Source organism: Mixophyes fleayi, chromosome 11 (genome assembly GCF_038048845.1).
Source record: "Mixophyes fleayi isolate aMixFle1 chromosome 11, aMixFle1.hap1, whole genome shotgun sequence".
Taxonomy (NCBI): domain Eukaryota; kingdom Metazoa; phylum Chordata; class Amphibia; order Anura; family Limnodynastidae; genus Mixophyes; species Mixophyes fleayi.
In genome coordinates this window covers 41,321,503-41,347,462 of record NC_134412.1, presented here as the reverse complement: position 1 = coordinate 41,347,462, position 25,960 = coordinate 41,321,503, and the positions used below count along the sequence as shown (strand labels likewise).

Here is a 25,960-nt window from a genome sequence, read left to right as displayed (position 1 = left end):
AGGATGAGCGCACTCGGATTCCTGGAATCCGAGCCCCCCCGAACATTGCGGATCCGAGTCAGATCCGAGCACTGTCCGGGTATTCCCGCCGATTCCGAAACTTAAAACGAGGCTCTGAGTCATAATCCCGTTGTCGGATCTCGCGATACTCGGAACCTTTAAATTCCCCGCTTGCCGCCGCCATCTTCACTCGGGCATTGATCAGGGAAGAGGGAGGGTGTGTTAGGTGGTCCTCTGTCCTGCTATTTCTTGTGCTGTGCTGTGCTGTGCTCTGTCCTGCTGAGTCCAGTGGTGCTTTTGGCAGTGCTCTGTCCTGCTGAGTCCAGTGGTGCATCAGTCCAGTGCTCTGTCCTTGCTGAGTCCAGCGGTGCATTTTGTCCTGTGCTTTGTTCTGCAAAGTGCATATTTCTTTCAAAAGTATTAAAAATTCTTCCATAAAAAGAAAAATTCTACAAAAATCCTTTTAAATTAATATAAAAAAAAAAATCAAAAAAGTCCTTGCTCAGTCCAGTGGTGCATCAGTCCATTGCTGTGTCCTTGCTGAGTCCAGTGGTGCATCAGTCCAGTGGTCTGTCTTTGCTGAGTCCAGTGGTGCATCAGTCCAGTGCTCTGTCCTTGCTGAGTCCAGTGGTGCATCAGTCCAGTGCGCTGTCCTTGCTGAGTCCAGTGGTGCATCAGTCCAGTGATGTGTCCTTGCTGAGTCCAGTGGTGCATCAGTCCAGTGCTGTGTCCTTGCTGAGTCCAGTGGTGCATCAGTCCAGTGCTCTGTCCTTGCTGAGTCCAGTGGTGCATCAGTCCAGTGCTCTGTCCTTGCTGAGTCCAGCGGTGCATTTTGTCCTGTGCTTTGTTCTGCAAAGTGCATATTTCTTTCAAAAGTATTAAAAATACTTCCATAAAAAGAAAAAAAAAGAAAAATTCTACAAAAATCCTTTTAAATTAATCTAAAAAAAAAGATAAAAAAAGGCCTTGCTGAGTCCAGTGGTGCATCAGTCCAGTGCTGTGTCCTTGCTGAGTCCAGTGGTGCATCAGTCCAGTGCTCTGTCCTTGCTGAGTCCAGTGGTGCATCAGTCCAGTGCTCTGTCCTTGCTGAGTCCAGTGGTGCATCAGTCCAGTGCTCTGTCCTTGCTGAGTCCAGTGGTGCATCAGTCCAGTGCTCTGTCCTTGCTGAGTCCAGCGGTGCATTTTGTCCTGTGCTTTGTTCTGCAAAGTGCATATGTCTTTTAAAAGTATTAAAAATACTTCCATAAAAAGAAAAAAAAAGAAAAATTCTACCAAAATCCATTTAAATTAATATAAAAAAAAAAGTCCTTGCTGAGTCCAGTGGTGCATCAGTCCAGTGCTGTGTCCTTGCTGAGTCCAGTAGTGCATCAGTCCAGTGCTCTGTCCTTGCTGAGTCCAGTGGTGCATCAGTCCAGTGCTCTGTCCTTGCTGAGTCCAGTGGTGCATCAGTCCAGTGCTCTGTCCTTGCTGAGTCCAGCGGTGCATTTTGTCCTGTGCTTTGTTCTGCAAAGTGCATATTTCTTTCAAAAGTATTAAAAATACTTCCATAAAAAGAAAAAAAAAGAAAGATTCAACAAAAATCCTTTTAAATTAATATTAAAAAAAAGTCAAAAAACGCCTTGCTGAGTCCAGTGGTGCATCAGTCCAGTGGTCTGTCTTTGCTGAGTCCAGTGGTGCATCAGTCCAGTGATGTGTCCTTGCTGAGTCCAGTGGTGCATCAGTCCAGTGCTCTGTCCTTGCTGAGTCCAGTGGTGCATCAGTCCAGTGCTCTGTCCTTGCTGAGTCCAGCGGTGCTTTTGTCCTGTGCTTTGTTTTGCTAAGTGCATCTTTATTTTAAAAGTATTAAAAAATCTTCCAAAAAAATTATAATTCGACAAAAATCCTTTTAAAAAAATATAAAAAAATATTCTAAAAAGTCTAAAAAAAATTATTGCAGTCCATTAACATTAATACTGCAATCTATTAAAATTTGTTCACTGTTCTTGCAGTATTTAAAAAATAGTACTGTAATACAACGTGTGCTGCATATAATGGAGTACCAAAATTTGGGGGATAAAGTAGGGAAAGACCAAGACCCACTTCCTCCTAATGCTGAAGCTGCTGCCACTAGTCATGACATAGACGATGAAATGCCATCAACGTCATCTGCCAAGGCCGATGCCCAATCTCCTAGTAGAGGGCATGTAAAATCCAAAAAGCAAAAGTTCACTACAATTAGTAAAAAAAGAAAATTGAAAACATCTGAGGAGAAACGTAAACTTGCCAATATGCCCTTTACGACACGGAGTGGCAAGGAACGTCTTAGGCCCTGGCCCGTGTTCAGCACTAGTGGTTCAGCTTCACCCAAGGATCTAAGCCCTCCTCCTCCCCCCACCTCCAAAAAATTTAAAAGAGTTATGCTGTCAGCAACAACACAGCAAAGAACTCTGCCTTCTAAACAGATGACATCACAAATCCCCAAGGCGAGTCCAAGGGTGTTGGTGGTTGCGAAGCCTGACCTTCCCATCACTGTACGGGAAGAGGTGACTCCATCCACCATTTGCAGCACACCCTCTGCATATGCTGGAAGGATGACCCACAGTGTCGCTCCAGATTTGGATAATCAAGGTGTCAAGGAGGCTATTGATGTAGCTGGCGTTGTGGAGGAACTTGATGAGGAGGATGCTGATGTGGTTATTTTAAATGAGGCACCAGGGGGGAAAAAAGTGGATGTCCATGGGATGAAAAAGCCCATCGTCATGCCTGGTCAGAAGACCAAGAAATGCATCTCTTCTGTCTGGAGTTATTTTTACCCCAATCCGGATAACAAATGTCTGGCCATATGTACCTTATGTAAAGCTCAAATAAGCAGGGGTAAGGATCTTGGCCACCTAGGGACATCCTCCCTTATACGTCACCTGAATAACCTTCATAGTTCAGTGGTTAGTTCAGGAACTGGGGCTAGGACCATCATCAGTCCAGGGACACCTAAGTCCCTTGGTCCTGTTGGATACACACCACCAACACCCTCCTCGTCAACTGCCTCCACGATCTCCATCAGATTTAGTCCTGCAGGCCATGTCACCAGCCAGACTGAGTCCTCTTCAATACGGGATTCATCTGAGGAATCCTGCAGCGGTACGCCTACTACTGCCGCTGCTGCTGTTGCTGCTGGTAGTCGGTCATCTTCCCAGAGGGGAAGTCGTAAGACCGCTACGTCTTTCACAAAACAATTGACCGTCCAACAGTCGTTTGCCATGAGCACAAAATACAACAGTAATCATCCTATGGCAAAGCGGATAACTGCGGCCTTAACAGCTATGTTGGTGTTAGACGTGCATCTGGTGTCCGCCATCTGTGCAGTGGAATTCAGACCACTTGAGGGTGGTAGGACTCACAACTGTGCAGTGGAATTCAGACCAGTTGAGGGAGGTAGGAGCAGACATCTGTGCAGTGGAATTCAGACCAGTTGAGGGAGGTAGGAGCAGACATCTGTGCAGTGGAATTTAGACAAGTTGGAGGAGGTAGGAGCAGACATCTGTGCAGTGGAATTCAGACCAGTTGAGGGACGTATTGTGGCCCCGGTACCAAATTAGGTACCGGGGTCACTCCACTACGCAGTCCAGAAAGCTACCTCGGTCCAACGATTTGGACTAAGAACAATATTGTGAAGTGTGAGGTGTTCCAAATACACTGGAAATTAGTGGAAATGATTGTTATTGAATGTTATTGAGGTTAATAATAGCGTAGGAGTGAAAAACAAACAAAATACTAGATTTTAGCACTTTTTATGCTTTTTTAAAAATAAATCAGAACCCAAAACCCTAAATCAGAACCAAAACCTTTCGTCAGGTGTTTTGGCAAAACAAATCAGAACCCAAAACACTAAAAGTGCCCGATGCACACCCTTAAATAAAATAGGTATGTTTATCACCACAATTATCACTTAATATTTTCAGTTTGACCTAGACCAAAATAATGTGTTGTGGGACCAATTTCATGTATTCCAGCTGTTTGAGGACATCCATAAACACACACACACCATCACCTAGCCATGGCTAGTTAAATAGGTTATAGTCATAACCTCTCTCTATCAATTCAACTATTTTTATTTCTCTTTATAGCTATTATCCAGTCCTTTATGTAGAATTTCACAGCTAACCAATTTCAGTCATTCAGTGCAGATGGCCCAGCCATGGTGCATGCGACACAATCATGCTTTCCAGGCTCTCTGCTTGTCAGAAAAAAATGTCAAAGTGAGGTTACGGCTTTGAACAACTCTATGGGCTAGATTTACTAAGCTGCGGGTTTGAAAAAGTGGGGATTTTGCCTATAGCAACCAATCAGATTCTAGCTTTCATTTTGTAAATGAAAGATAAAATCTGATTGGTTGCTATATGCAACATCCCCACTTTTTCAAACCCACAGTTTAGTAAAATCTAGCCCTATGTCTCAGGTTTTTCTTTTTGCACTTATTTACAACCTGATAGCAGAATTGTCCATTACAGATGAAACAACATACTTTGAGTAACAAAATATTGTACTACACCAACATTTGGAAGCCTTGGTTGTGCTTTGGTCCCATATTGCCGGATCCTTACATTTCCCTTCTGAAAGGAAAATGTTGCCCTAATGCAGGGGTGGGCAAACCTGTCCTCAAGGGCCATATCCAGTTCATGTTTTTAGGATTTCTTTAATCATGTACAGCTGAGTTAATCTATTTGGCTGGGTCAGTAATTATCCTACCTGTTTCTACAGACAGAAATCCTAAAAACATGAACTGGATATGGCCCTTGAGGACAGGTTTGCCCACCCCTGCCCTAATGCATGCCCATTTGTCTCTCTGGCTCAATAGATTACTCATCCTCTGACTGTTTACTATGTAGCTGGAATGGTTTTAAAGCAAAATGGATATATAAATGACTGATTTAAAAGGTAAGAATCAAATCCAAAATTGGATAGGTGATTTCAAGCCTACCGTCTGGATCAATGTTAATCTCTTCCAAATTCTTGCCTTTGAATACATCCAGCCTTCTCCTCTAAAAAGCCATTTAAAGTTTGCTGATATTGGTTAGTTGGAGGGTAATTTCAGTGATGTGGTACTGTCACTCACCGGAGTGTGAGTGCCTCCACTCTGGTACGTGGTTCTCCATCTTTCCCGCTCACACCTGTGTGGAACCGCGGCCGTCCGCCATCCTGTCGCACTGGGCATGCGCAGGTCCCTTTAACAACTACACCTGACCACTAATGTGATTGATGAATCACCCCTCCCTACTTAAGGCACCTGCAGCCTTAGGTAGGGGCCTGATCTTGAAGTCTCACTCCCAGTGAACTTCTATAGGTGTGTGCAGTTTCCAAACTGCTTCTAGCTCTACTCCTGTGTGCAGTTTCCAAACTGCTTCCAGCTCTACTCCTGTGTGCAGTTTCTAAGCTGTTTCCAGCTCTACTCCTGTGTGCAGTTTCCAAACTGTTTCCAGCTCTACTCCTGTGTGCAGTTTCCAAACTGCTTCCAGCTCTACTCCTGTATTCAGTTTCCAAACTGCTTCCAGCTCTACTCGTGTGTACAGTTTCCAAACTGCTTCCAGCTCTACTCGTGCTTCAGCTTCCACGCTGCTCCCTGCTCAACTCAGCCGCGGTTCCCATACCGCTGCAACGCTTCACTTCTCAGCTGATTCCGGATCTACACAACTGGGTATGCTCTACTGACTATTGACTATTGCCTATTGCTCGCATACCAATTGTAGCCATTGTTGTTTGCTGCACAGGGTACAAGTACCCATATAGACTGTGTTACTGTATTGCTTCATTTAGGACAAGCTTTCACTCAAGCTACGATATCTCCTCACGCTACTACTTAGCGTTATTGTGCATATCTGCTGTGACCAGCTTCTCCTCACTGCAAGGCATCTACTCCATACAGACTATTCATTGTGCCTTCCATCTCTGCCTCACAAGACATTGCTCTACTTGCGCTGTTTCCATACAGCCACAGTGTGCCTTTTTAACTTCACTCTCCTGCACCTGGACAAGTCCTCATTCCTTCTCACAGCAGTGGTACAACTTGCTGCACGCAGACCACTGACTTCCCTGCTACCTACCCGCACCTGGACAAGTCCTCCTATCACAGCGGTGGTACAGCTTGCTATACACAGACCACTGACTCTCCTATTACCTACCTACACCTGGACCAGACTCCTCACCATAGCGGTGGTACAACTTGCTGAACGCAGACCACCGACTACCCTGCTACCTACCTGCACCAGTACTATTCTTCCCATCACTACAGTGGTACAACTTGCTGTACGCAGACCACTGACTCCTCCTCTACCTACCATCACCTATCCACGTCCACTCCTCATGTCTACATTATCTTCAGCCTCCAGTTTACTGCTCCAAGTCGCTGACTTTCCTCTAACCATAGCTGCAAGTCGCTGACTTCCTCAGACTATCTCTACTCTCCTGCTGTTGTGTCGCTCCACTCATTCACCTGCCTGCTTTGAGGTGCGTGCCATAACCCCGCCTCTCTAGCAGAGTTCCATCTGGTGAAACTCGGGTAAGCAACTCCAAGTGCCCGTGACAGGTACTATCGCTGATGCACTCTGATGACATCCACAAGGAAGTCTGCCAATTGTTTAAATTCTGTGTTGTTTAGGTTGAGAACTTTTGGAAGATAGTGTTTGGGGATTTTCCGCTCCACATTCCTGAGCAAAAAGCGTATACAATATGAACCACTGAAATGTGACTAAGCAGCTGGTTTTGCAAACATGTAGGGCCTGGTTCATTAGGAAAAGTAAGGCAAGAGAAAGGAGTAAGTTTTCTCCTGGACAAACCAAGTTACAATGTAAGAGGTGCAAAAGCCAGCAGGAGGCTCAGGGAGCATGAATATGGGCCAGGGTGCTATGTCCATGGTTCCGACATGTGACAAATAGGGGACGAAGCTGAGTTGGATGGATTGGAGAATGTAAAATCATGACATACAATCAAACAAAACAATTCTTCTTTAAAGCAGAAACAGAGAAATACAGCAACAAAATTTGTACCTGCAAAGGTGTGATTAAACTGAGCGACTTTATAAAGGCAACAAACAGGTGAGATAAATTGTTTGTGAGAAAATTGAGTGCTGATTTCAAAAATTGAGAGATGGTGTTTGTTGTTGCCATTGTGACCTGTTTTCTGACAGCTGTTACCTGGAGCTAATGCTGTGAATCCTCACAGATGGTCTCTCTCTTTTCTTCCTGCACATTGAGGACACAACATGTGTATGAGCCTGCAGCTCCGCTAACAGACAGTGATGGAGTACATACATTTTCTCCTTCACTGCATAGACACACCTACTTTTTGTCTGACAAAATTGACTCGTTGGCACATGCCAGATTTTGATACTGGGTCTATTAGGAAGGTCTCCTGCATTGACTTGCAGTCAATTTCAAGGGGCCTCATTTTGTGTCCCTACAGCTGAGATCCAGACAGTGTGTAACAGGTCAATGTCCCCACATATAGAAATACACACAAACACACAACAGAGATTTGGCTTTGTCACTAAAGTAGTAAAATGTTTACATGCCTTTTTCATGAGATGAATTCTAAGCATGGCTAGTGGAAGAAATAAACAGAAGAACTCTGCTGAGAAGTTTTGAATAGAAATTCAGTTTCAGGTGAGTTAATTTTTATGTTACAGTTTGTTTCTGTTACTGATTGAATTATATCATACGGGAGACATTTTTCTGGAGGCCAAAATGCAATGAAGCCTATGCAAATAGCACACCCGTTTTGGCTTCTGCATTGGAGATAAATTTGTGACAATAGATTGCCAAGTGATAAACAGTGGAAAGAAGTGAACTGTTGTATACAAGACCATTTCAATCACTGTGTGTGTGTGTGAATATATACACCGATCTGCCACAACATTAAAACCACCTGCCTAAAATTGTGTAGGTCACCCTTGTGCCACCAAAACAACTCTGACACATCGCGCCATTCTCTCCATAAAACCTCTGAAGGAGTCCTGTGGTATCTGGCACCGAGACATTAGCAGTACAATTTTTAAGTCCTGCAAGTTGCGAGGTTGGGCCTCCATCATAAGGACTTGGTTTTTTTTTCCAGAACATCCCACAGATACATGATTAGATTGAATTTTGAGGCCAGGTCAACACCTTGAAGTCTTTGTTATGTTCCTCAAACCATTCCTGAACAATTTTTGCAATGTGGCGCTGGACATTATCCTGCTGAACGAGGCAACTGCCAATGTTTAGGGAGTTGGTATGTGTCAAAGTAACATCCACATGAATGCCAGAACCCAAGGTTTCCTAGAAGAACGTTGCCTAGAGCATCAGATTACCGCTGCCGACTTGTCTTCTTTCCATAGTGCATCCTGGTGTCATCTCTTCCCCAGGTAAAAGATGCACACACACCTGGCCGACCACATGATGTAAAAGAAAACATGACTCACCAGACCAGGCCACCATCTTCCATTGCTCCATGGTCCAATTCTGGGGCTCACATGCCCATTGTAGGCACCTTCGGTGGAGGACAGGGGTCAACATGGGCACTAATAAATAGGTTGAACTATTCGTTGAATATTTTGGAATATGTAAATGTCTTTATATGTTATGTTTGCTTATCTCTCATCACATTTTCATTTTCTTGTTCCATGGAGCAAACTCTCACTTTTGGGCTGCAATAAAACAATTAGAATAGTATCAAATTTAGGTTTTAGCTGTGCTGAAGCTGTGAGTGGTAAGCAAAATGCAGCAAATCAGAATGTTAAAACTTGTTAACTTATTATCCTCCCTATTCATTATTTTTATTTCCCCTTTTATAATTTGCTGTTACTTCAAATTGTTTTGCAAAAATCTTTAATAAAAATGATTGAGTTTAAAGAAATGATAATAGTACTATATAAAAATAATATATAAAATTGTGGTATGAAAATAGAGATAAGCAAATTGTGTCTGAGGTTGTCTGTGTAGGGGTTGTGCCAAACACATTTTCTACCGATATTTGGATTCCTCATGGGCTCTTTTACAAGAAATAATTTTATTTGTTATCTATTATTTACTTACTAAAGTACTTTTCAATTGTATTTATTATTTTTATTTGTCCATTTATTATAATATTTATATTCCTCCATATATTTCTCCATATATTTTTTTGTTCTGTCTCTACAACTGTGAGCAAAAGCAGATGATATTTAACGCTGTTTGTAACCCCCTTAAAATATAGGCTAAAGCGAAAAAAATTTGCCATATCTCTTTTGATAAATTGTCTCCTGAGTCTCAAATGCATAGGCTTTACATATGGGGGTACAATTTAAATGTTAGACTGACTATTGCATATGACTTAGTCCTTTTGCAAATGGCCAGAATAAAGAAACATGTAGTATTGTAGAATCACATAGCATTTTAGAATCAATCTTGTCAAGTGTGAGTTGCATTGTAATGCTTTGGCAAAGAATTCAAGTGGAACTGCATCAAACATCCTAACTACTATCCCAACCCACAACCCCACACCTAGACAAAAACATTGGTATACTTATTCCCCTAAACATCCCTAGACTAAACTAACATAAATTAAACATTCCCAACTATTACCTACTTGAGAGCTACCTAGCCCTAGCTTGTGACAAGGGGACTCTCCCTTGGAATATCATATGCGCTTTACCCAGTTAAAGGCAAAAGAAATACAACACATTGTATCACCTCTTCAGCTCAAGTATAGTTAGTAAATAAACAAACAATAGATTAGCCAAATCTTGAACCAAGAAAAAGTTTCTCGTCTGAGGCTCAGCATGTTGTAAATCCCAAAGCCGCCGTAAATTTGGGTAAATTGGGCTCTGTTCTTTTGAACTTCAATAGCAAAGTCTGGGAAGACTGATACTACATGGTTTTCATATTTGAGGAGTCCTTGCATTCTGGCCAGGCGGAGAATTGTATCTCTGTCCCTGTAATGAAGCAATTTAGCTATGAACGGGAGTGCTGGGGCCCCCGGCTGGGGAGGTTGAGGTGGAAGACGGTGAGCCCACTCGACTGCAAACTGTGAGGTGAAGGCCTCTCTGCCAAACTTGTGGTAAAGCCAGGTCTCCATGAATGTTTCAGAAGCGGATCCATCCACACGTTCAGGAAGGTCTACAAAACGGATATTATTCCTACGGAGACGGACCTCCATATCGGACATTTCTGTTTACACATGTTAACTTGAGTAGCCAAGTTTGGGATTTCTCCCGTCATTGGAGCAGTAACATCTTTTTATGAACATATACTGTGCTCTGCTTCTCCAACTCACTCCCTCATTTTTGTAGAATGACAGAGATCCGACTGCACCTCACCAATACGATCTGTGACCCACTTTTCAGAAGAGTTTATAGTGAGAAGAACTTGCTGGATGGAATTAGGGTCTTCTGTGGGTATAGGGGGGCAACCCCTGCAAGTATGGATGTCTTTGTAGTGCCAGGCGCCTCTGCAGTCTGAGCTGCTGAAGAGGCCCGGGCATATTTCTCCAGTTTTGCAGCTGTAGTGGCAGCATTAGTCTTGCCCATGTTTAGGAAGAACAAGGGGATTCATGTGAAGATATGCACGGAGATAGGAGCCAACCAGGCTCGGTATGTTTGTAGGTGAGTATAGTATAAAGCAACTCTGTCTCAGAGATTAACCACCCACGAAGGGAGTTCAGAAAGCAAATGTTTCCCATTTATTTTTAACAATTTTTAGTTATTTTAAACAATTTAAAATAAGATATGAAATTTACCATTTAGCAAATTCTTCCCTTAGAGCCTCATTTTGCTTGCCAAATATATGTGTAAATCTACGGCCACAAAATTGCAGTCTTAAGTCTGTATTTGGAGATGCACACTTTTAAGAGTCATGCAACTTATAATACAATGTACAGATACAGTCTGTAGATATGCTTAGATGGTATGGATGCAGCCAGAGTAAAGATATTCCTCAACTTGATGATGATGACCGCTGAATCTTTACTGTGTAAAGTTCTCTAACTTACGTACAAGCCTCACTAATTTAAGTCTGCACTTTTTTATTTTACTGAAAGAGCAATAAACTGAATTTCTGCAGCAAAGGAACTATAAGAAACAGTATAAAAGGTTTAATTACTCCCTCCTTGATCCTCTCCAGTCTGGTTTCCGCCCCCTCCACTCCACTGAAACTGCCCTGGCTAAAGTCACCAATGACCTCCTCTCTGCAAAAGCCAGGGGCCACTTCTCCCTTCTCATCCTCCTTGACCTCTCTGCAGCCTTTGACACCATTGACCACCCCCTCCTCCTTCACACCCTCCAGTCTTTCGGCCTCTCTGGCCCAGTCCTGTCCTGGTTCACCTCTTACCTTACTCAGCGTTCCTTCTCTGTCACAACCTCTGGGTCTCTCTCCCCCCCATCCACCCTTCCAGTCGGGGTCCCTCAGGGCTCTGTTCTGGGACCCTTACTCTTCTCTCTATACACCTCCTCCCTGGGTGAACTCATCAGCTCCTTCGGCTTCAGCTACCACCTTTACGCTGACGACACTCAACTATACCTCTCCTCTCCTGATCTCTCTCCCTCCCTCCTCTCTAGGGTGTCCGCCTGCCTCTCTGCCATCTCCTCCTGGATATCCTCTCGATTCCTCAAACTTAACCTTGCCAAAACTGAGCAAGACAACACCTCTTTCTCCCCTGTCCCCCAACTTCGCTGCCTTGGTGTCATCCTCGACTCCTCTCTCTCCTTTGGCCCCCACATCCTCTCTCTTGCTAAATCCTGCTGCTTCCAGCTGCGCAACATCGCTCGCATCCGGCCCTTCCTCTCCCAAGATGCCACCAAATGCCTTATCCACTCTCTGATCATCTCCCGCCTGGACTACTGCAACCTCCTCCTCACCTGCCTCCCCCACTCTCATCTCGATCCCCTTCGATCCGTCCTTAACGCTGCAGCTAGGCTAATTTTCCTCTCTCGCCACTCATCTTTTGTCTCCCCCCTCAACCTAGCCCTTCACTGGCTCCCATTCCCCTTCAGAATCCTCTTTAAGCTCCTCACACTCGCCTACAAGGCCCTCGCCAACTCCACTGCGCCCTACATCTCCACCCTCCTCTCTATTCATGCTCCATCCCACCCTCTCCGTTCTGCCTCTGACCGTCGCCTCTCTTCCCCCCTTATAACCTCCTCCCACGCGCGTATCCAAAACTTCGCCCGCGCTGCCCCCCTCCACTGGAACAAGCTCCCTCCCTCCATCAGAACTTCCCCTAATCTGTCCAGCTTCAAACGGGCCCTAAAAACCCACCTTTTTCTTAAAGCCTTTCTGTCTCCCACTTAACTTCCTACCTTATCTTCTGCCTCTGTCCCCCTACTCTCCCTCTCTCCCCTGCGTCTCTCTGTCTGTCCACCCCTCCCCTTAGATTGTACGCTCCTCTGAGCAGGGCCATCTCTCCTCCTGTTTCCACCACTTCTAACTCTGCTCTCCAGCTACTTAGCCCTCCTCCTCGAGTGTCCTTCACCCCACGTCCACTCTCGCTCCCTCCTCCCCACTGGGGGTCTCCATGTCTTCCGCGCCCTCCTTCTTGGGCCCCGTCGTTTGCGGATCCTCCCTCCCCCTTCCCCGCCCTCTCTAGCTGTGCATTGAGCGTACTGAGTTGCTGTGTTTACTGTACTGTGCTGTCTCCCATTGTATTGTGATTTTGTTTGTCTCTGTACGGCGCTGCGGATGCCTTGTGGCGCCTTATAAATAAATATTAATAATAATAATAATAATTATCAAAATAAATGCTAGCGCTGTGATAATATTGTCATCACATTGTAAATCTGAAATTTTGCCCTTCAGTGACAAAACAGTTACTTTACAAACAGTGAAAAAAGGAAGTTGTATTACAATTCAAATGCCATCTTACAATTAGCTGAGATAGTATATAAGTGTTTCATAGTCCATTGAGGTCCAATGTCTGTAGTGGGGGGTTTTAAGAAGTGAGGAATGTCTTTGTCCAACACCAGTTAATCAGAAACATCTGTACTTAGAATTAACTCTTCCACTGCTGCTCACATGTCTCCTCAGCACACAAGTATAATTGCAGTAGAAATACCACCTCAAATAAAAATAATACAAATAAAATAAGATTAAAAAAACTACATATATTTCATATTAATATATTGACTTAATCCAAAACACCTTTGACATTACATTGGGCAAGGAGAGAAATAGCAGATTGCACCACACTTTTATACATACACATCTGCAGGTTGCTAATCGGGCTGTTACCTGAGTTGGTGGCCCCATCCACTCTCTTCTATTCACTCAAAGGACCTTGTAATTCCAGCTTTTACTTTAAGCTGAATAAAGTAGAAAGATTCCCATTCCACTACAAAAATTAATCTTCCTTGGAGATAAAAAGATACTTGTGTCAGGAATCTGGGGTAAATACTTTTTAATTGTTTCCCAACGCTTGTCAGTATATATGTATATGCATTTACCTGCTAAAAGTGACCATACTCACACAGACAAGCCCTTGACTAAGGCTGGTCTAATGTTATACAGGGGAAGTTGCATAATTGTGAGAGGATGTGAGACTGGGTAGCATTGTCCAACTTTCTGGTCAATGGGCCGAAAAATTATGCTAAGTGTGGTTTAAAGTTTAAAAAATGAATTTGAGATTTTCTCACTGGTGTCCTGGCACTGTATTCCTCGCCCTCTGCTAAGGTCCTGATCAACGGCACACCCTCAAATTCGATATCCATCCAAAATGGTATGAGACACGGTTGCCCTCTCTGCCCCCTTATTTTCACTCTTGTAATTGAACCATTGGCCTCTCAAATTCGATATAATCCTAATATTTGGGGCGTGCAGGTGGGGGACATCAACTCTAAAGTTTCAGTTTTTGCGGACGATGTCCTGCTATCGCTCTCTCAGCCGGCCATCTCCCTCCCCAACCTCTATAAGATTCTCCAGACCTACAGTGTGATATCGAGTTACAAAATAAACTACACAAAATCAGAGGCCATGCTGATTCATGTCCCCCCTCGGGAGGCCGAAATGTTACGGTCCTCTTTCAAATTCAAATGGCAGACCAGAAAAATAAAATATTTGGGAGTCTATCTTACATCTCGTTATGACCTCCTTTATCAGGAAAACTTCCCACCTCTATTTTCCAAAACATAATCTGATTTGGCATCCTGGAACCGTCTCATCATCTCATGGCTGGGCAGGATCATAGCAGTTAAAATGAATATTATACCCAAATGGTTATATCTCTTCCAAACTCTACCAGTGGCGATCCCTGCCATCCTCCTATCCGATATCCAGAAAGCTCTGACACGTTTTATTTGGAATCACAGGCCCCCAAGGGTCTCGCTCAATATTCTAAAAAAGCCCATCTCTAGTGGTGGCAGAGGACTACCTGATATTAAGTTATAATACCTGGCTTCCAATTTCTCACAAATTGTTGCACCATATGCCCCCTCAGGTTCTACCTTGTACTTGACCTAGAGGCAGCACATTTAGCTCTCCCTGATTCCACCGCACTATGTGGCCTATCCCCTATACACCATCCCCCTCCATTCAAACTACTTCCTACCACTAAATTTGACATCAAGATTTGGGATTCTCACTCCTTCAAATTGAAACTCACATCTGCCCTTTCCCCCCTGACTCCCATCTGGTTTAATCGTGTATTTCCTCCTGGTCTCTCCAAGGTGAGACACCGCCATTGGACTCAAGCTGGTCTCAAATTTCCATCAGATTTCTCGAAACAAGGCCGGTGGCTTCCACTGGCAGAACTCCAACCTCACCCCCCAGCTCGAATGCTTAACCCTTTCGAGTTCTTCCAAATCACCCACTTTTTACGATCCCTACCACCTAAATATCTATTACGTCCCCTCACCCCATTCGAAAACTTTTGCAAACTTCACCCCATGGATAAGGGTATGATTTCACAACTTTATAATATCTTTCTTGAATCCACTATTCATCCAAAACTCTCACATGAAGCTGCCTGGGAGAGGGATCTGTGCCCCCCTCCGGATGAGGAGGCATGGGAGGACATGAGACTGGGGATAGCTAAAAGCTCCATATCGACTAAACTAAAAGAAACATCCTATAAAATCTATTATCGCTGGTATTATACCCCCACCCGTCTTCACTCAATGTTTCCCTCCTCGTCACCTGACTGTTGGCGGGGTTGTGGCCACAGGGGATCAATGTTACACATCTGGTTGACTTGTCCAATTATCTCTCCCTTTTGGGACGCGATCCATGGCTTTATCAATACTTTATTTGAGTCTCCCGTAACAAAAGACCCTTGGATCTTCCTCCTTTGTTATCCTTCTCCAGACCTTGATAAATTCTCTAGAAAACTGACTGCACATATCCTTACAGCTGCTAAATCCCTTATAGCCCTTAATTGGAAACGTAGCTCGTCTCCATCTCTCTCGGCCCTTAAAAACAAATCTGGCACGTGGCAGCCATGGAAGAAATTACTTACTACTTACACGATAGAGGTTATGCTTTCAACCAAGTGTGGGCTCCTTGGCAGTTCGCAGAATGCTCATTCCCCTCTGGCCTTTAACGACTCCGTTGTGACCCATGTGGGGCGGGCAGAACCCTGCTCCTGCCCCGCCACCTCCTGATCCTCTAACATTCATATTTTTACCTTCTTTCCGATTACACTCATGCATCAACCTTTGTGGTCTTCCCTTCAATTTCCCTCCTAATTTTCCTTCACCCCTCCCCCCCATTCTACTTTTTTCATTATTGTCTCTTACATTTATACAAAAGCAAAAATGAAAATATGGTCAATATAATTTTCAAGTTGTCAAAAGTCGTTTTCTTTAGAATCCATTACAATGTTAATGTCCTTCCATGTATACATTTAAACTCTTGACTTCGCATTGTATATACCTTTTGTTGACTGACCATTTAAAATAAAGAATTTAAAAATTGTATGTAATTTGTTTATGTGATGAAACCCTCCCACTACATAATATGTCAGTGCTTATAAACAAAGGATGATGGTAATAATAATAATAATAATAATAAAATGCTTAAATGGGATTTAAGAGCAATAGTCCAAATTTGGGATTTTATATTCTTTATTGTGACATTATGCTTGTTGCTTATTCCCCTGTTGTTATTTGTATATTGTGTTTAGGGTTCAGAAACATAAATAGTGGATTAGGAAAAGCACAGGGTTCTTTAAAATGGTTCAGGGGAAATAATCTCTTACAGCATAAAATCCAAATTGATCTCAAGGGTTCCTATTGGAACAATTGGATTTGAACAATATGACTGATCTTTGTGTAAGGTCCAAATATAAATTCTTTGGAATTGTGAGAATTTTTTTTTTTTCCTTTTTGAAATAATAACATGTAATTAAAATGTTTATTATGGTAGTTTGCCACATCCCCAGTCCTATTTTAGTGATTTAAAGCAGCAACCCCACATATAAAATGTAATTTTTCTTTCATTAAATACAAGTTAATTACATTGTAAGCATACTGTCCTCCTACAAATCATTACACAAATCATTATCTCCATTTTAAAATATCTCTGGCAAATGAAAATGGTTGCTATTTACAAAGTCAGACAGAGAATCACAGACTCTGCATTTCATGTGATGGCAGAGGAAGGAGAAAAAGGATATCGCAATGCAGACACCGCACTTTCCATCTAAAGCCTTTCTGCTGACTACATCATGCTCAGTGTGACTGTGGTTGCCATGATAGTCCAGAATCACAAATCATTAATAACTGCCTGTAGAAAAAAAACAAAGGAAAATGGTAAATGCCAACATTCTTTTTATAGCATGCCACAGTAATTTATGTTAAAAAAAATAAAAGAAAAGATCACGTCTGATTTTTTTTTTATGGTATTACTTTAAATGTGTCTATTTGAATATATGGGTAAAAGTGATTGTACTTACATTGATAAAGGTTGTGTTCATAGCAGTCAGTATAGTATTCGATTCTGCTGCATTTTGTTTTAATGTGCAGTTTCAACTTTAATCTTCAATGTGGTTGCAAGTACCATGGTTTACTCTTTCCAAGTGAAGTTTTTTGTGGCTACTTTCTGGTAAACAGTGTTTTGTGGCTACTCTCTCACCTATATAACAAAAGTTGGGTACAGGTCAACAACTTGATTTTAACCCCACACATTTTTTTACAGGTGTGCTTGCTGCATAAATACAATCCATTTATAGCTTCAAATAGTTGTCACTCATTTTCAGTGGTGGCCCCTTTATCACTCTAGTCTGAATGCTTAAAAATAATCTAACTTGGTTCCTTACAAATTTAGTAGCTGGTCATCACAAGTCAGAGTGGCAAATATATTTAATTGATCTGGGCTAACTTTATAAGAGGCTTCAAGCACTTTTTACAACTGAGTCTTTGGTCATCAGCCCAAAGAAAATTAAAAGGCTAAGGTTTGAGTTCAACCAGAAAAAGCTCCTATACTTGATGGAGTTAAAGGAGCATGTCATGCTTTATGGATTACTCCCATGGTGTGACACTGTGGGAGTTGCCTAGCATGTCTGGGCTGTTATTCTCCCTTTTTTGCCTTGGTTCAAGTTGGATGCATAAGTAGTGCTCATCTTGCTAGAGCTTTCTGTTTTTGTCTGACCTTTCTGTTCTTTGGTGTGGTTTCCTGTGTGACTTCTGTCTCCTTTACTCTTTCCTCCTGTGCTTTTGCTCTTTTTCCCTTTCCTCGTTGATTTTCCCCCTCTCTTTCCTTTTTCCTCCACTTTCCAACTTTTTCTGCCTGTTTTGTCTATTCTTCCTCACTCTTCATTACTTGCTCATTTTCTTCCACCCCCCTTACCCTGCACTTTCCATGTTTGTCCCCAGTGGAGCCTGCCCCTTCCCTGGCTCTGCTGCTTTAGTGGTTTCTGCTGGGGGCAGCTTATTCATCCTTGTTCCCCCCCACCCATTTTCCTACTATTAGGACCTCCTTTGTCCCATAGACTTGTGTTGCCTGACATGGCTGTTGACTTTATTAACCCCCCCGCTGCATAGTGGCATGGTGGGGGATGGGATTTTTGGGGAATTGTAGACCATCCTCTTCTACCATGATGCTGGCTGTCTCTCTTTGGCCTGTGGTGCCCCCTCCAACTGCGCTTCTGCCTGTAGGCCCTGGTGGGGCATCCACCAGACCCCCACTTCAAGGTTTCAGAGCCCAACTCTGTCTTATCTCTGGTTCCCAATGGGCTGTAGGCAGCCCTCTTCCTGCTCTCAATCACTGGCTCTGGCCCCAACCTCTACCCCTTTTACTGCTGGTACTGGTGGTGCTAATATTTCACTTTCAGCAGGTGCATTAGCGGTCCGGGTGCCTGAAGCTCAGAGTTAACAGGAGTTGTAGAGGAGTGCTAGGATGACAGCAGTGGATATCTTTCCGGTTGGCATTCCTGGTTCAAATGACAGCCCTGGTGTGCTTGTTAAGGATGATATTACTTCTGATGATTTTGTGTTGCCCACATTTTCTGACTGTGCGAGCTCTAGTGAGGATTTCTCAGGGTCTCAGGTCTGCTAGAATAAGCAGCTTAAGGTTCTGCCCAAACATTTTGTCATTAAGTGTACCAGAGAGGGCAAGAAGCATGGTGGGGTCACCTGTAGCATATCGAGGATTACAGGATTACAGCATATTTTGGTGGGATGCGTCTGTCTGTACGTGACAGTGTCAAGAATGGCCAGTATGTGGACATGTTCACTATCACTAACAAGGCTAGTGCGAAGGTTGGGGGCTGCGCCACGAGTAATAAAATCTATCATAATTGCTTGAGCGGTTTTTATGTTTTGCTGTATGTACCATGGTTACCTTGCCATGTTTAAATACATGCATATGATACAGGACATGTACCTGTACTCTAAACCAGTTGATTGGCTTGCTTGTGATGAGGAGTTCAGGACTTTCCAAGTCTTCTGCTTTGTTTAAAGACATTGAGGTTTGGCTTAAGGTTTCCCAGGAAGGGAGGGTGGCCCCTGATGGCTTTTCTTAGCGCAAGTCAGGCACACTTGGTAGGCCTAACACGACCCTCCTGTGGAATGCAAGGTGCTATGCTTTCAACAACTCTGTGTCAAAGGGGTTGTGTGCCGCTTTTGCACTCCTGTCTGCACTGCTGTGGCTCCCATGTCAATAAGTTCTGCAAAAGCCCACAGTGAGTGCCAGAGCTAAGATCCCTTTTCACTGGTGATTTAAAGTAAGGCCTTATCCTCAATTGATTTAGAGTGCCTGTGTCGGTGGCTTGATCAATACCCTGATAGGGTCAAGGCTGAAGTTTTAAGAATGGGTTTTCAGTTTGGCTTTTGCTTGTCTATCACGGGAATGTGAAACATAAAGTTGACAGTGCTTTTCCCGTTCGTGCAGCCTCCGTTTGTAGATTTGGTGATCTCTCCAGTCGGTTTGGTCCCTAAGAAGTCTACTGTGAAGTTCCGTTGATCCAGTACCTTCCTCTTCCACCAGGGGGGTTGGTCAACAATGCTATCTACGATAGTTTGTGTTGGAGGGTTTATTAGTCAATTGATACAGTATTGGACATGGTTTGGGGTTTTGCTTGGGGGGTCCTGTTGAGCAGGTGGATGTTGAATACATATTCCACCTCATTCCCTTACACCCTGCCTTGTTTCCTTTCATGGGTTTTCACTTGGTTTTATGTGGCTAAATGCTTCCCTATGTATCTTTTCTTCAGTGGTGTTTTGAAGCCGGTACCGGTCATTGGGGTATCGCCAATTACCTGGAAAATTTACTCTGAAGTCAGGGACTGCTAGTCTGCCTCCAGTGTGGATATTTTTTTCTGTGATTGCGCTTTTTCATTCCCTGCGCATTCCCATTACCCATGATGAGATGGAAGGTCCTACTACTTGTTTGTCTTATTTGGGCATTGAAATTGACACTGCTCTGGAGCAGTGTTTACTCCCTGCCAATAAGTTTGATAAGCTTCAGGAAATTATTACAGTAGTGCAGAAATCCGCCAAGGTGACTTTGCAGATTGTTCAATCGATTTTGGGTCTCTTTAATTTTTTCCTCATGGATTATCCCTATGGGATGGTTCTTTTGCTGGAAGCTTGAAAGTGCTACCGCTGGTTCTGGCAAGCCTCTATGCTGTATTTTCTTGTCTGTATAAATACGTGAGGACTTGGAGGTGTGGGAGATTTTTCTTCAGGAGTTTAGTGGGATTCGCTTGTGGCCCAGTCCCCAATGTCCAGCAGTGAGTTGCAGCCTTTCACTGATGCCACAGGGGCAGTGGGTATTTTGATGCTGATTGGTGTGCAGCACCTTGGTAGGGGAGTGGGCTGCTGTGGGTTGTACATCTAGCCCTGCTCGAATAGTTTCCTATTGTAGTGACTTTGGAACTTTGGGTGCAACAACTTGGGTGTGGTGTAGACCATTAACAAGCAGAGTGCATCTTCTCTGTCCATTATCGGCCTCTTGCGGCGGCTAATATTACGTTTCTTGTAGTTGACGTTCATTCATTCATTTCTTGACGTGTATTTAGGCTTTGCATGTCCCGGAGACTCAAACAAGAAAGGAATACAGCATTGACAAAAACCAAGTGGAAAATTCTTAACAATAATCATATAACATTGTCCAATAATAAAAAATTATTGCATATGTAGAAATAAATAAAATGGAGATAAATAGAATAAATCAATCCTAGTTGTTACTGACAATTCACTAGGAGAAGAGAACAACGAAAAACAGAGTGGTTCTCTTAAATAGTATATAATATTGTGAAAAATGAATACACAACTAGAAAATCACAAAAAAATAGATGGGTCGTAATCATATTTCCAACGCAAATAATACAGACAAAAAATACGGACATTAAAATGACGACACATTAAATACTGACAAGTAGGAAATACCTCACGTTGTAAACACTCAAATGCAAAAAATACAGTCAGCCTAAATACCTACATGTAAGAGATCCCAACACATATAAAATACTTGGTATAACAATCTAATCAAGAATGAGCGCTAATGTTAACCAAAAAGCAGCCTATACCACCATAAATGGAGCCACCTACTCCTCGCGCAGATATACAGAACAAATATTGGTAACTTACAGTGCTGAATAGTTCACACAGATAGAGATGCCAGCATCATTAACAGATAACTGTAACAAAAACAAAAATAGACATAGAGCAATAAAGTCCCAACGATTGAATAGGGGTCTCTAGGCGTCATCAAAGGTAATCCCAATTCCAAGTGTATTCAAAGTGGCCAGATATTGGATAACCACGTGAGGGGGCCCCCGTAGGGTGTATGCTTACAAGCAGAATATTATATAATATAGGTCCTCTAAGGCTTGGGGTTTATGGATACCCATTTGTTGTAAAGGTGCACCGTGGGGAGGATAATGTCCCCCATTTGGTTTATACTGAGAGGGTAATTGACTCTCTTTGTGATCTGATGGGAATAAGTTCTAACTGAGCTGCTTATACTTTCTCCTCCACCATATGCTTTCTCATGTTAATAAACTTAACCTTTAATCTTGCCAAACTCTGTTGTCTGTGTCCTTTATTTAATTAAAAAGTTTTAGTTATTGTTTTGAGGAGTCATGTCATGGTTGAAAATCCGTTAAACATTTTATTACAACTGAGGTATTGTTATCAGCCTTAAGTAAAAGGCTAAGGTTTACGTTCAAACCAGAAAAGGCTCTTATCCCTGATGGGGTTAAAGGGGCATGGCAGGCTCCCTGGGTTACTCCCATGGTGTGACAGTATAGGAGTTTTTGGCATTCCTTGTAATACATCTCCTTGCTGGGCTGTTGATACCCCATTCTTGCATTGGTTCGATTTGTTCTCTCTCCCAATCCCGAATTGATGTTCATGCTTTGTGTCTTCTGCTGCAAGGGTCCACTGCTTGCCCTGGGCACCTGGGGTAGATTGCATGTTGCTGAGTACTTTTGGTGCCAATGCTCTTTGCTGTGTAGGGTCACAACATATTTTTAACAAAAAGTATTGTTTTTATTTGCTTTAAAGCTGGATGGGGGGAGTTTAAATAAGGAGAACCGTGTGGTGCAAAACTAATTTCACAGAAGCCAAGTTTACTAAAGCATACTGCACTCACATACAAACTATTTGTAAGTAAGTAGGAAGAGTCAAAATGAGTGTGACACAACAGTTAATTTTGACATTTTGTTTTTTGCAGTTGTTGAGTAATTGCTTACTAAAATAAATTAAAAGATAAGTAAACAATACAAAATTTTATTTATTTTGTTTCTGTTACAGGAATTTTAATGGCTCTGAAATTTATGCAGAAAAACAACACAGATCTTCAGGTTTTCCTCATTGAGTACTGTGTTTCACTCAGTCTTTCAACTCATCCATGCATTATTGATACTTTTGGAATTGCCTTTCAAACTGATAAACATTACGTGTTTGCCCAAGAGATAGCCTATGATAACCTTTTCTCTCTTATGAAGCCTCAGGTATGTACTGAAAAACAAATCATTATTATCCTCTGCCATGCTTGATTCAACATTTCAATTCACTGTGTTCGCAGACAATTTGTATAACAGGTTTGTAGTGTCCAAGAGGTATCTGGTGGTGATTCTTACAGAGCTGATTCTTACAGAGCTTAAGCATGCACTTCACCTATCTAGAGGCATTTTCAGCAGTTGTACCATACCAGAGAAAGACCTTCCTGGACTTCCAGCTTTATGTATTTTGGTAGCGTGTAAAATTGTTTCCATTCTTGAATTCTATGGTACCAAGTTCCTTAAAGGTGGCAGACAGATCATCAATGATCTGTTTCAGCTATTTTTAATACATTTGTATCATCTTGCAGTTTGGTGCCTTGCATATGAGCTTCTTTTATGTAGTACGATGAATTCATAGCGACAATTCTAACTGTGTCTCTCAGACTCTTTTGATTGTTATGCGCCTATTTTATTTTTTATTATTGTATTGCCCTCTTTTCTTCCACACTGAGACTGAAAAGTTGTTTCCTATGTTTGTCTAGTAAGTTGGAATTTACCATAAGTCTGAATGATTGAATATAAGTATCTAGTTTAGGCTTAACTGCATGTGTGATTTGTAGTTCCTGCACCTTAACAAGTCTTTTCATGGAAATGTTCTATTAACCATTACTTTCACCATATATATATATATATATATATATATATATATATATATATATATATATATATATATATATATATATATACACATACATACATACATATATCTACATATACATATATCAGAGTCATCACCATTTACATAGTTCCAGCAAAATCCGTAGCACTTTACAAATCTATTTTATATATATATATATATATATATATATATATATATATATATATTATACAAGAGATGAGCGGTTCAGATTCTGAGAAATCAGCATCGAATTTTAAGGTACCCAGTCGCACCGAGTCATTATTTGTATCGCCAAATTCGTATCTGTAAACAAGGCAAAACACAATTTCTGGGAAAACATTGTAATTTCTGTGAAAAATAGTTTTTGATCAATATCTTCTATATATAGTCCTCCCTCAGCTCCCATTTTAGAATTGATAGCATGGAAGGAGGTCATTTGCTGCAATTATGTGCTCATGAAATGGATAGTAGAGGGTTGGACAGGGTGAAAGAGGGAATGTATATTGAAATAGAGGTGATTTGCTGCACAAAAGTTAACAGTTTATTTACAGATTAATCTGTTGTAATTTTGTGCTGATAAATTCGGTGTGAGACACTCAAGAAAAGACACTCACCAATTACTGGTAGTAATAGTAAACGAATTCAGAGTACAAAAAAAAGTATTTCTTTCTTTTAAAATAAGTGTTTCAATCTGAAGGCAATTGTGTGAGGGGATATAGAATAGAAATGGGAGCTATGGACCAATAAATAAGAGTGCTAACTTGGACCGCAGCTCACCAAATATTTGGGATCAGTACCCAAAGTCAATAACACAAAAGAAAAAGGCTATGTGATAATAAAATGTAATTTAATACAAGCTCATGCTACTAGCATACAGAATACTACAATAAAACATATTAAAATGTAATTAAAATTTGTAATTCAAAATGCATAGGCTTATAAGAATAAGAATGGTATGGGGTTTAGACATATGTCAGTGGAGAATACATTATGGTACATCCAAAGCAGTACATTCACGCAAAATGATATATAAAAAATGATAATTACTGTGGGCAGTATTGTAAGTGTAGAATTATGGCAAACACCTGAGTGTAACAGAGTCCCTATCACGTGACTTGCAATGTCCAATAAAAATTTGAGCGCCTATCAGCTGTTCATTAGCTCAATCCAATGTTGTTGTAATATGTTGTCATAGTAGCCGGGAAACACAGAACCCAGTGTCTTGATCATATGACTTATAATGTCCAATCAGGAATGATAGTTACCGAGAATCTGAAAAGTCATCAGTATTTCATAATAGTGAACAAAAATGAGTATAGTCCGATATTGGACCCCTGGTCTCCTATTGATTAATCAGAGGAGAAAAGATTTGGGGAGAAATGATAAAAAAAAACATTTAAAATAGACAATTACAACCAGACAGTGGTCATGTAACATCCTGAAGTAATAATCAGTCTACTTTCAAATCATTTATACAGTCCATACTGATGAATAGCGATCATCCTTCCAATTACTTGTTAATCGTCGTTAAGAAAAATGTATAAAGATATGAACCAGTCCTTTAGTTATGATGATCTGAATACTAATATAAAACATGTGACTTATTCACACTAAATTTAAAAAAATGGTCTCCATTGTTATACTAAATTACTGACAGAGATAATTAAATATAAATAAACCTTTTAAAGCCTGGCTAATATACTTAATCACATCTACAAATGTATAAATTCTATACATTGCTTCCAATAATACAATGGAAGAAAAATTAGATAAATATTATCAACATTTAAATGTAACATATAGATAATTATACAATTAATATTAAACCCTTTTGTGTGGCAGGCATAGTGAAAAAAACAGAATATAATAAAAATATAAAAATAAAGAAATATAGAATAAAAATACAAATATGATAAAAGCTAGGGAATTAGAGCAAGGCATGAAAAAACTGAATTGACAGTCTAAAATAAGAGGGCAATTGAATACTTACGTTTGAATATGATGGTATAATTTAAAATAGGTTGGACTAATATCCTATATATTATTCAACTCTATAGTGTCATTGAGCCCGGACGGCATCATTGTTTTTAACCTGAAGATCCAATAAGTCTCGCGTTTGCATAGAAGGTTGTATCTATCTCCTCCCCTTGTAGTGGCGTGAACATGTTCTATAGCCTTTATTTTTATAGTTTCTATACTCCCCTTTTGGCAAATGTTGACATGTTGTGAAGGACTATGCGTTTTCACTCTATTAGTAATATTTAGTCAATGTTCAAGAAATCAAGTGTTTAAGGTTCTTATTTTGCATCCAATGTATTGTATTCCACATTTACAAATAATAAGATAGACTACTACTATAAGAGGACTGACAGTGCATCATTTTATCAATTGAAAAACATTTACCTGACATAAAAGAAGAAAAAATATTGCATTTATGGTCCACATATCTACAAGTTATGCATCTCATTTTACCACAACAGTAAAAACCATTAGTTCTACTATATAACCAACTTTCAGTCTTTGATGGCAAAAAAATGGAAGATCTTAAATTAGTCCTTTTAAAAAGACTGGGTGCAAGTCTGTCTTTCTGGTTACATGACCTTCTAAAAATATTTTTTTTCCCTTTCTTGACAAAATGACATAATAAATCATCTAATTCAAGTAGCACAGAATTCTTTGTGATATTTCTTTTAATCTCATTTGCACAACTAAGAACTATGTGAAACAGACAGTTCAGATAAGCCAATAGTTGGCCTTCCCACACAAGTAAGTCTGTATAACTGACACTGATGCAGATTTGGGTGGCAAAAATATCTGACTTAACAAGACAATGCAATTGATAGTCCACATTCTGCGAAATTAAGAGGACATATTTTGGCACTGGTAAATAATACATGTATAGCTAGAGATATGATGGCTGAAGAT

General features: G+C 41.3%; 1 protein-coding gene across 1 annotated transcript in view; it reads left to right on the top strand.

Annotated features, from left to right (window-relative positions):
* Positions 1–25,960, top strand: part of LOC142106596 (serine/threonine-protein kinase SBK1-like) — an 80,264-nt gene that overhangs the window by 19,275 nt on the left and 35,029 nt on the right. The window contains exon 3 of the mRNA XM_075189602.1: positions 22,166–22,365. Coding sequence (XP_075045703.1) covers positions 22,166–22,365 — 200 coding nt within the window. The remainder of the gene's footprint in view (positions 1–22,165; positions 22,366–25,960) is intronic.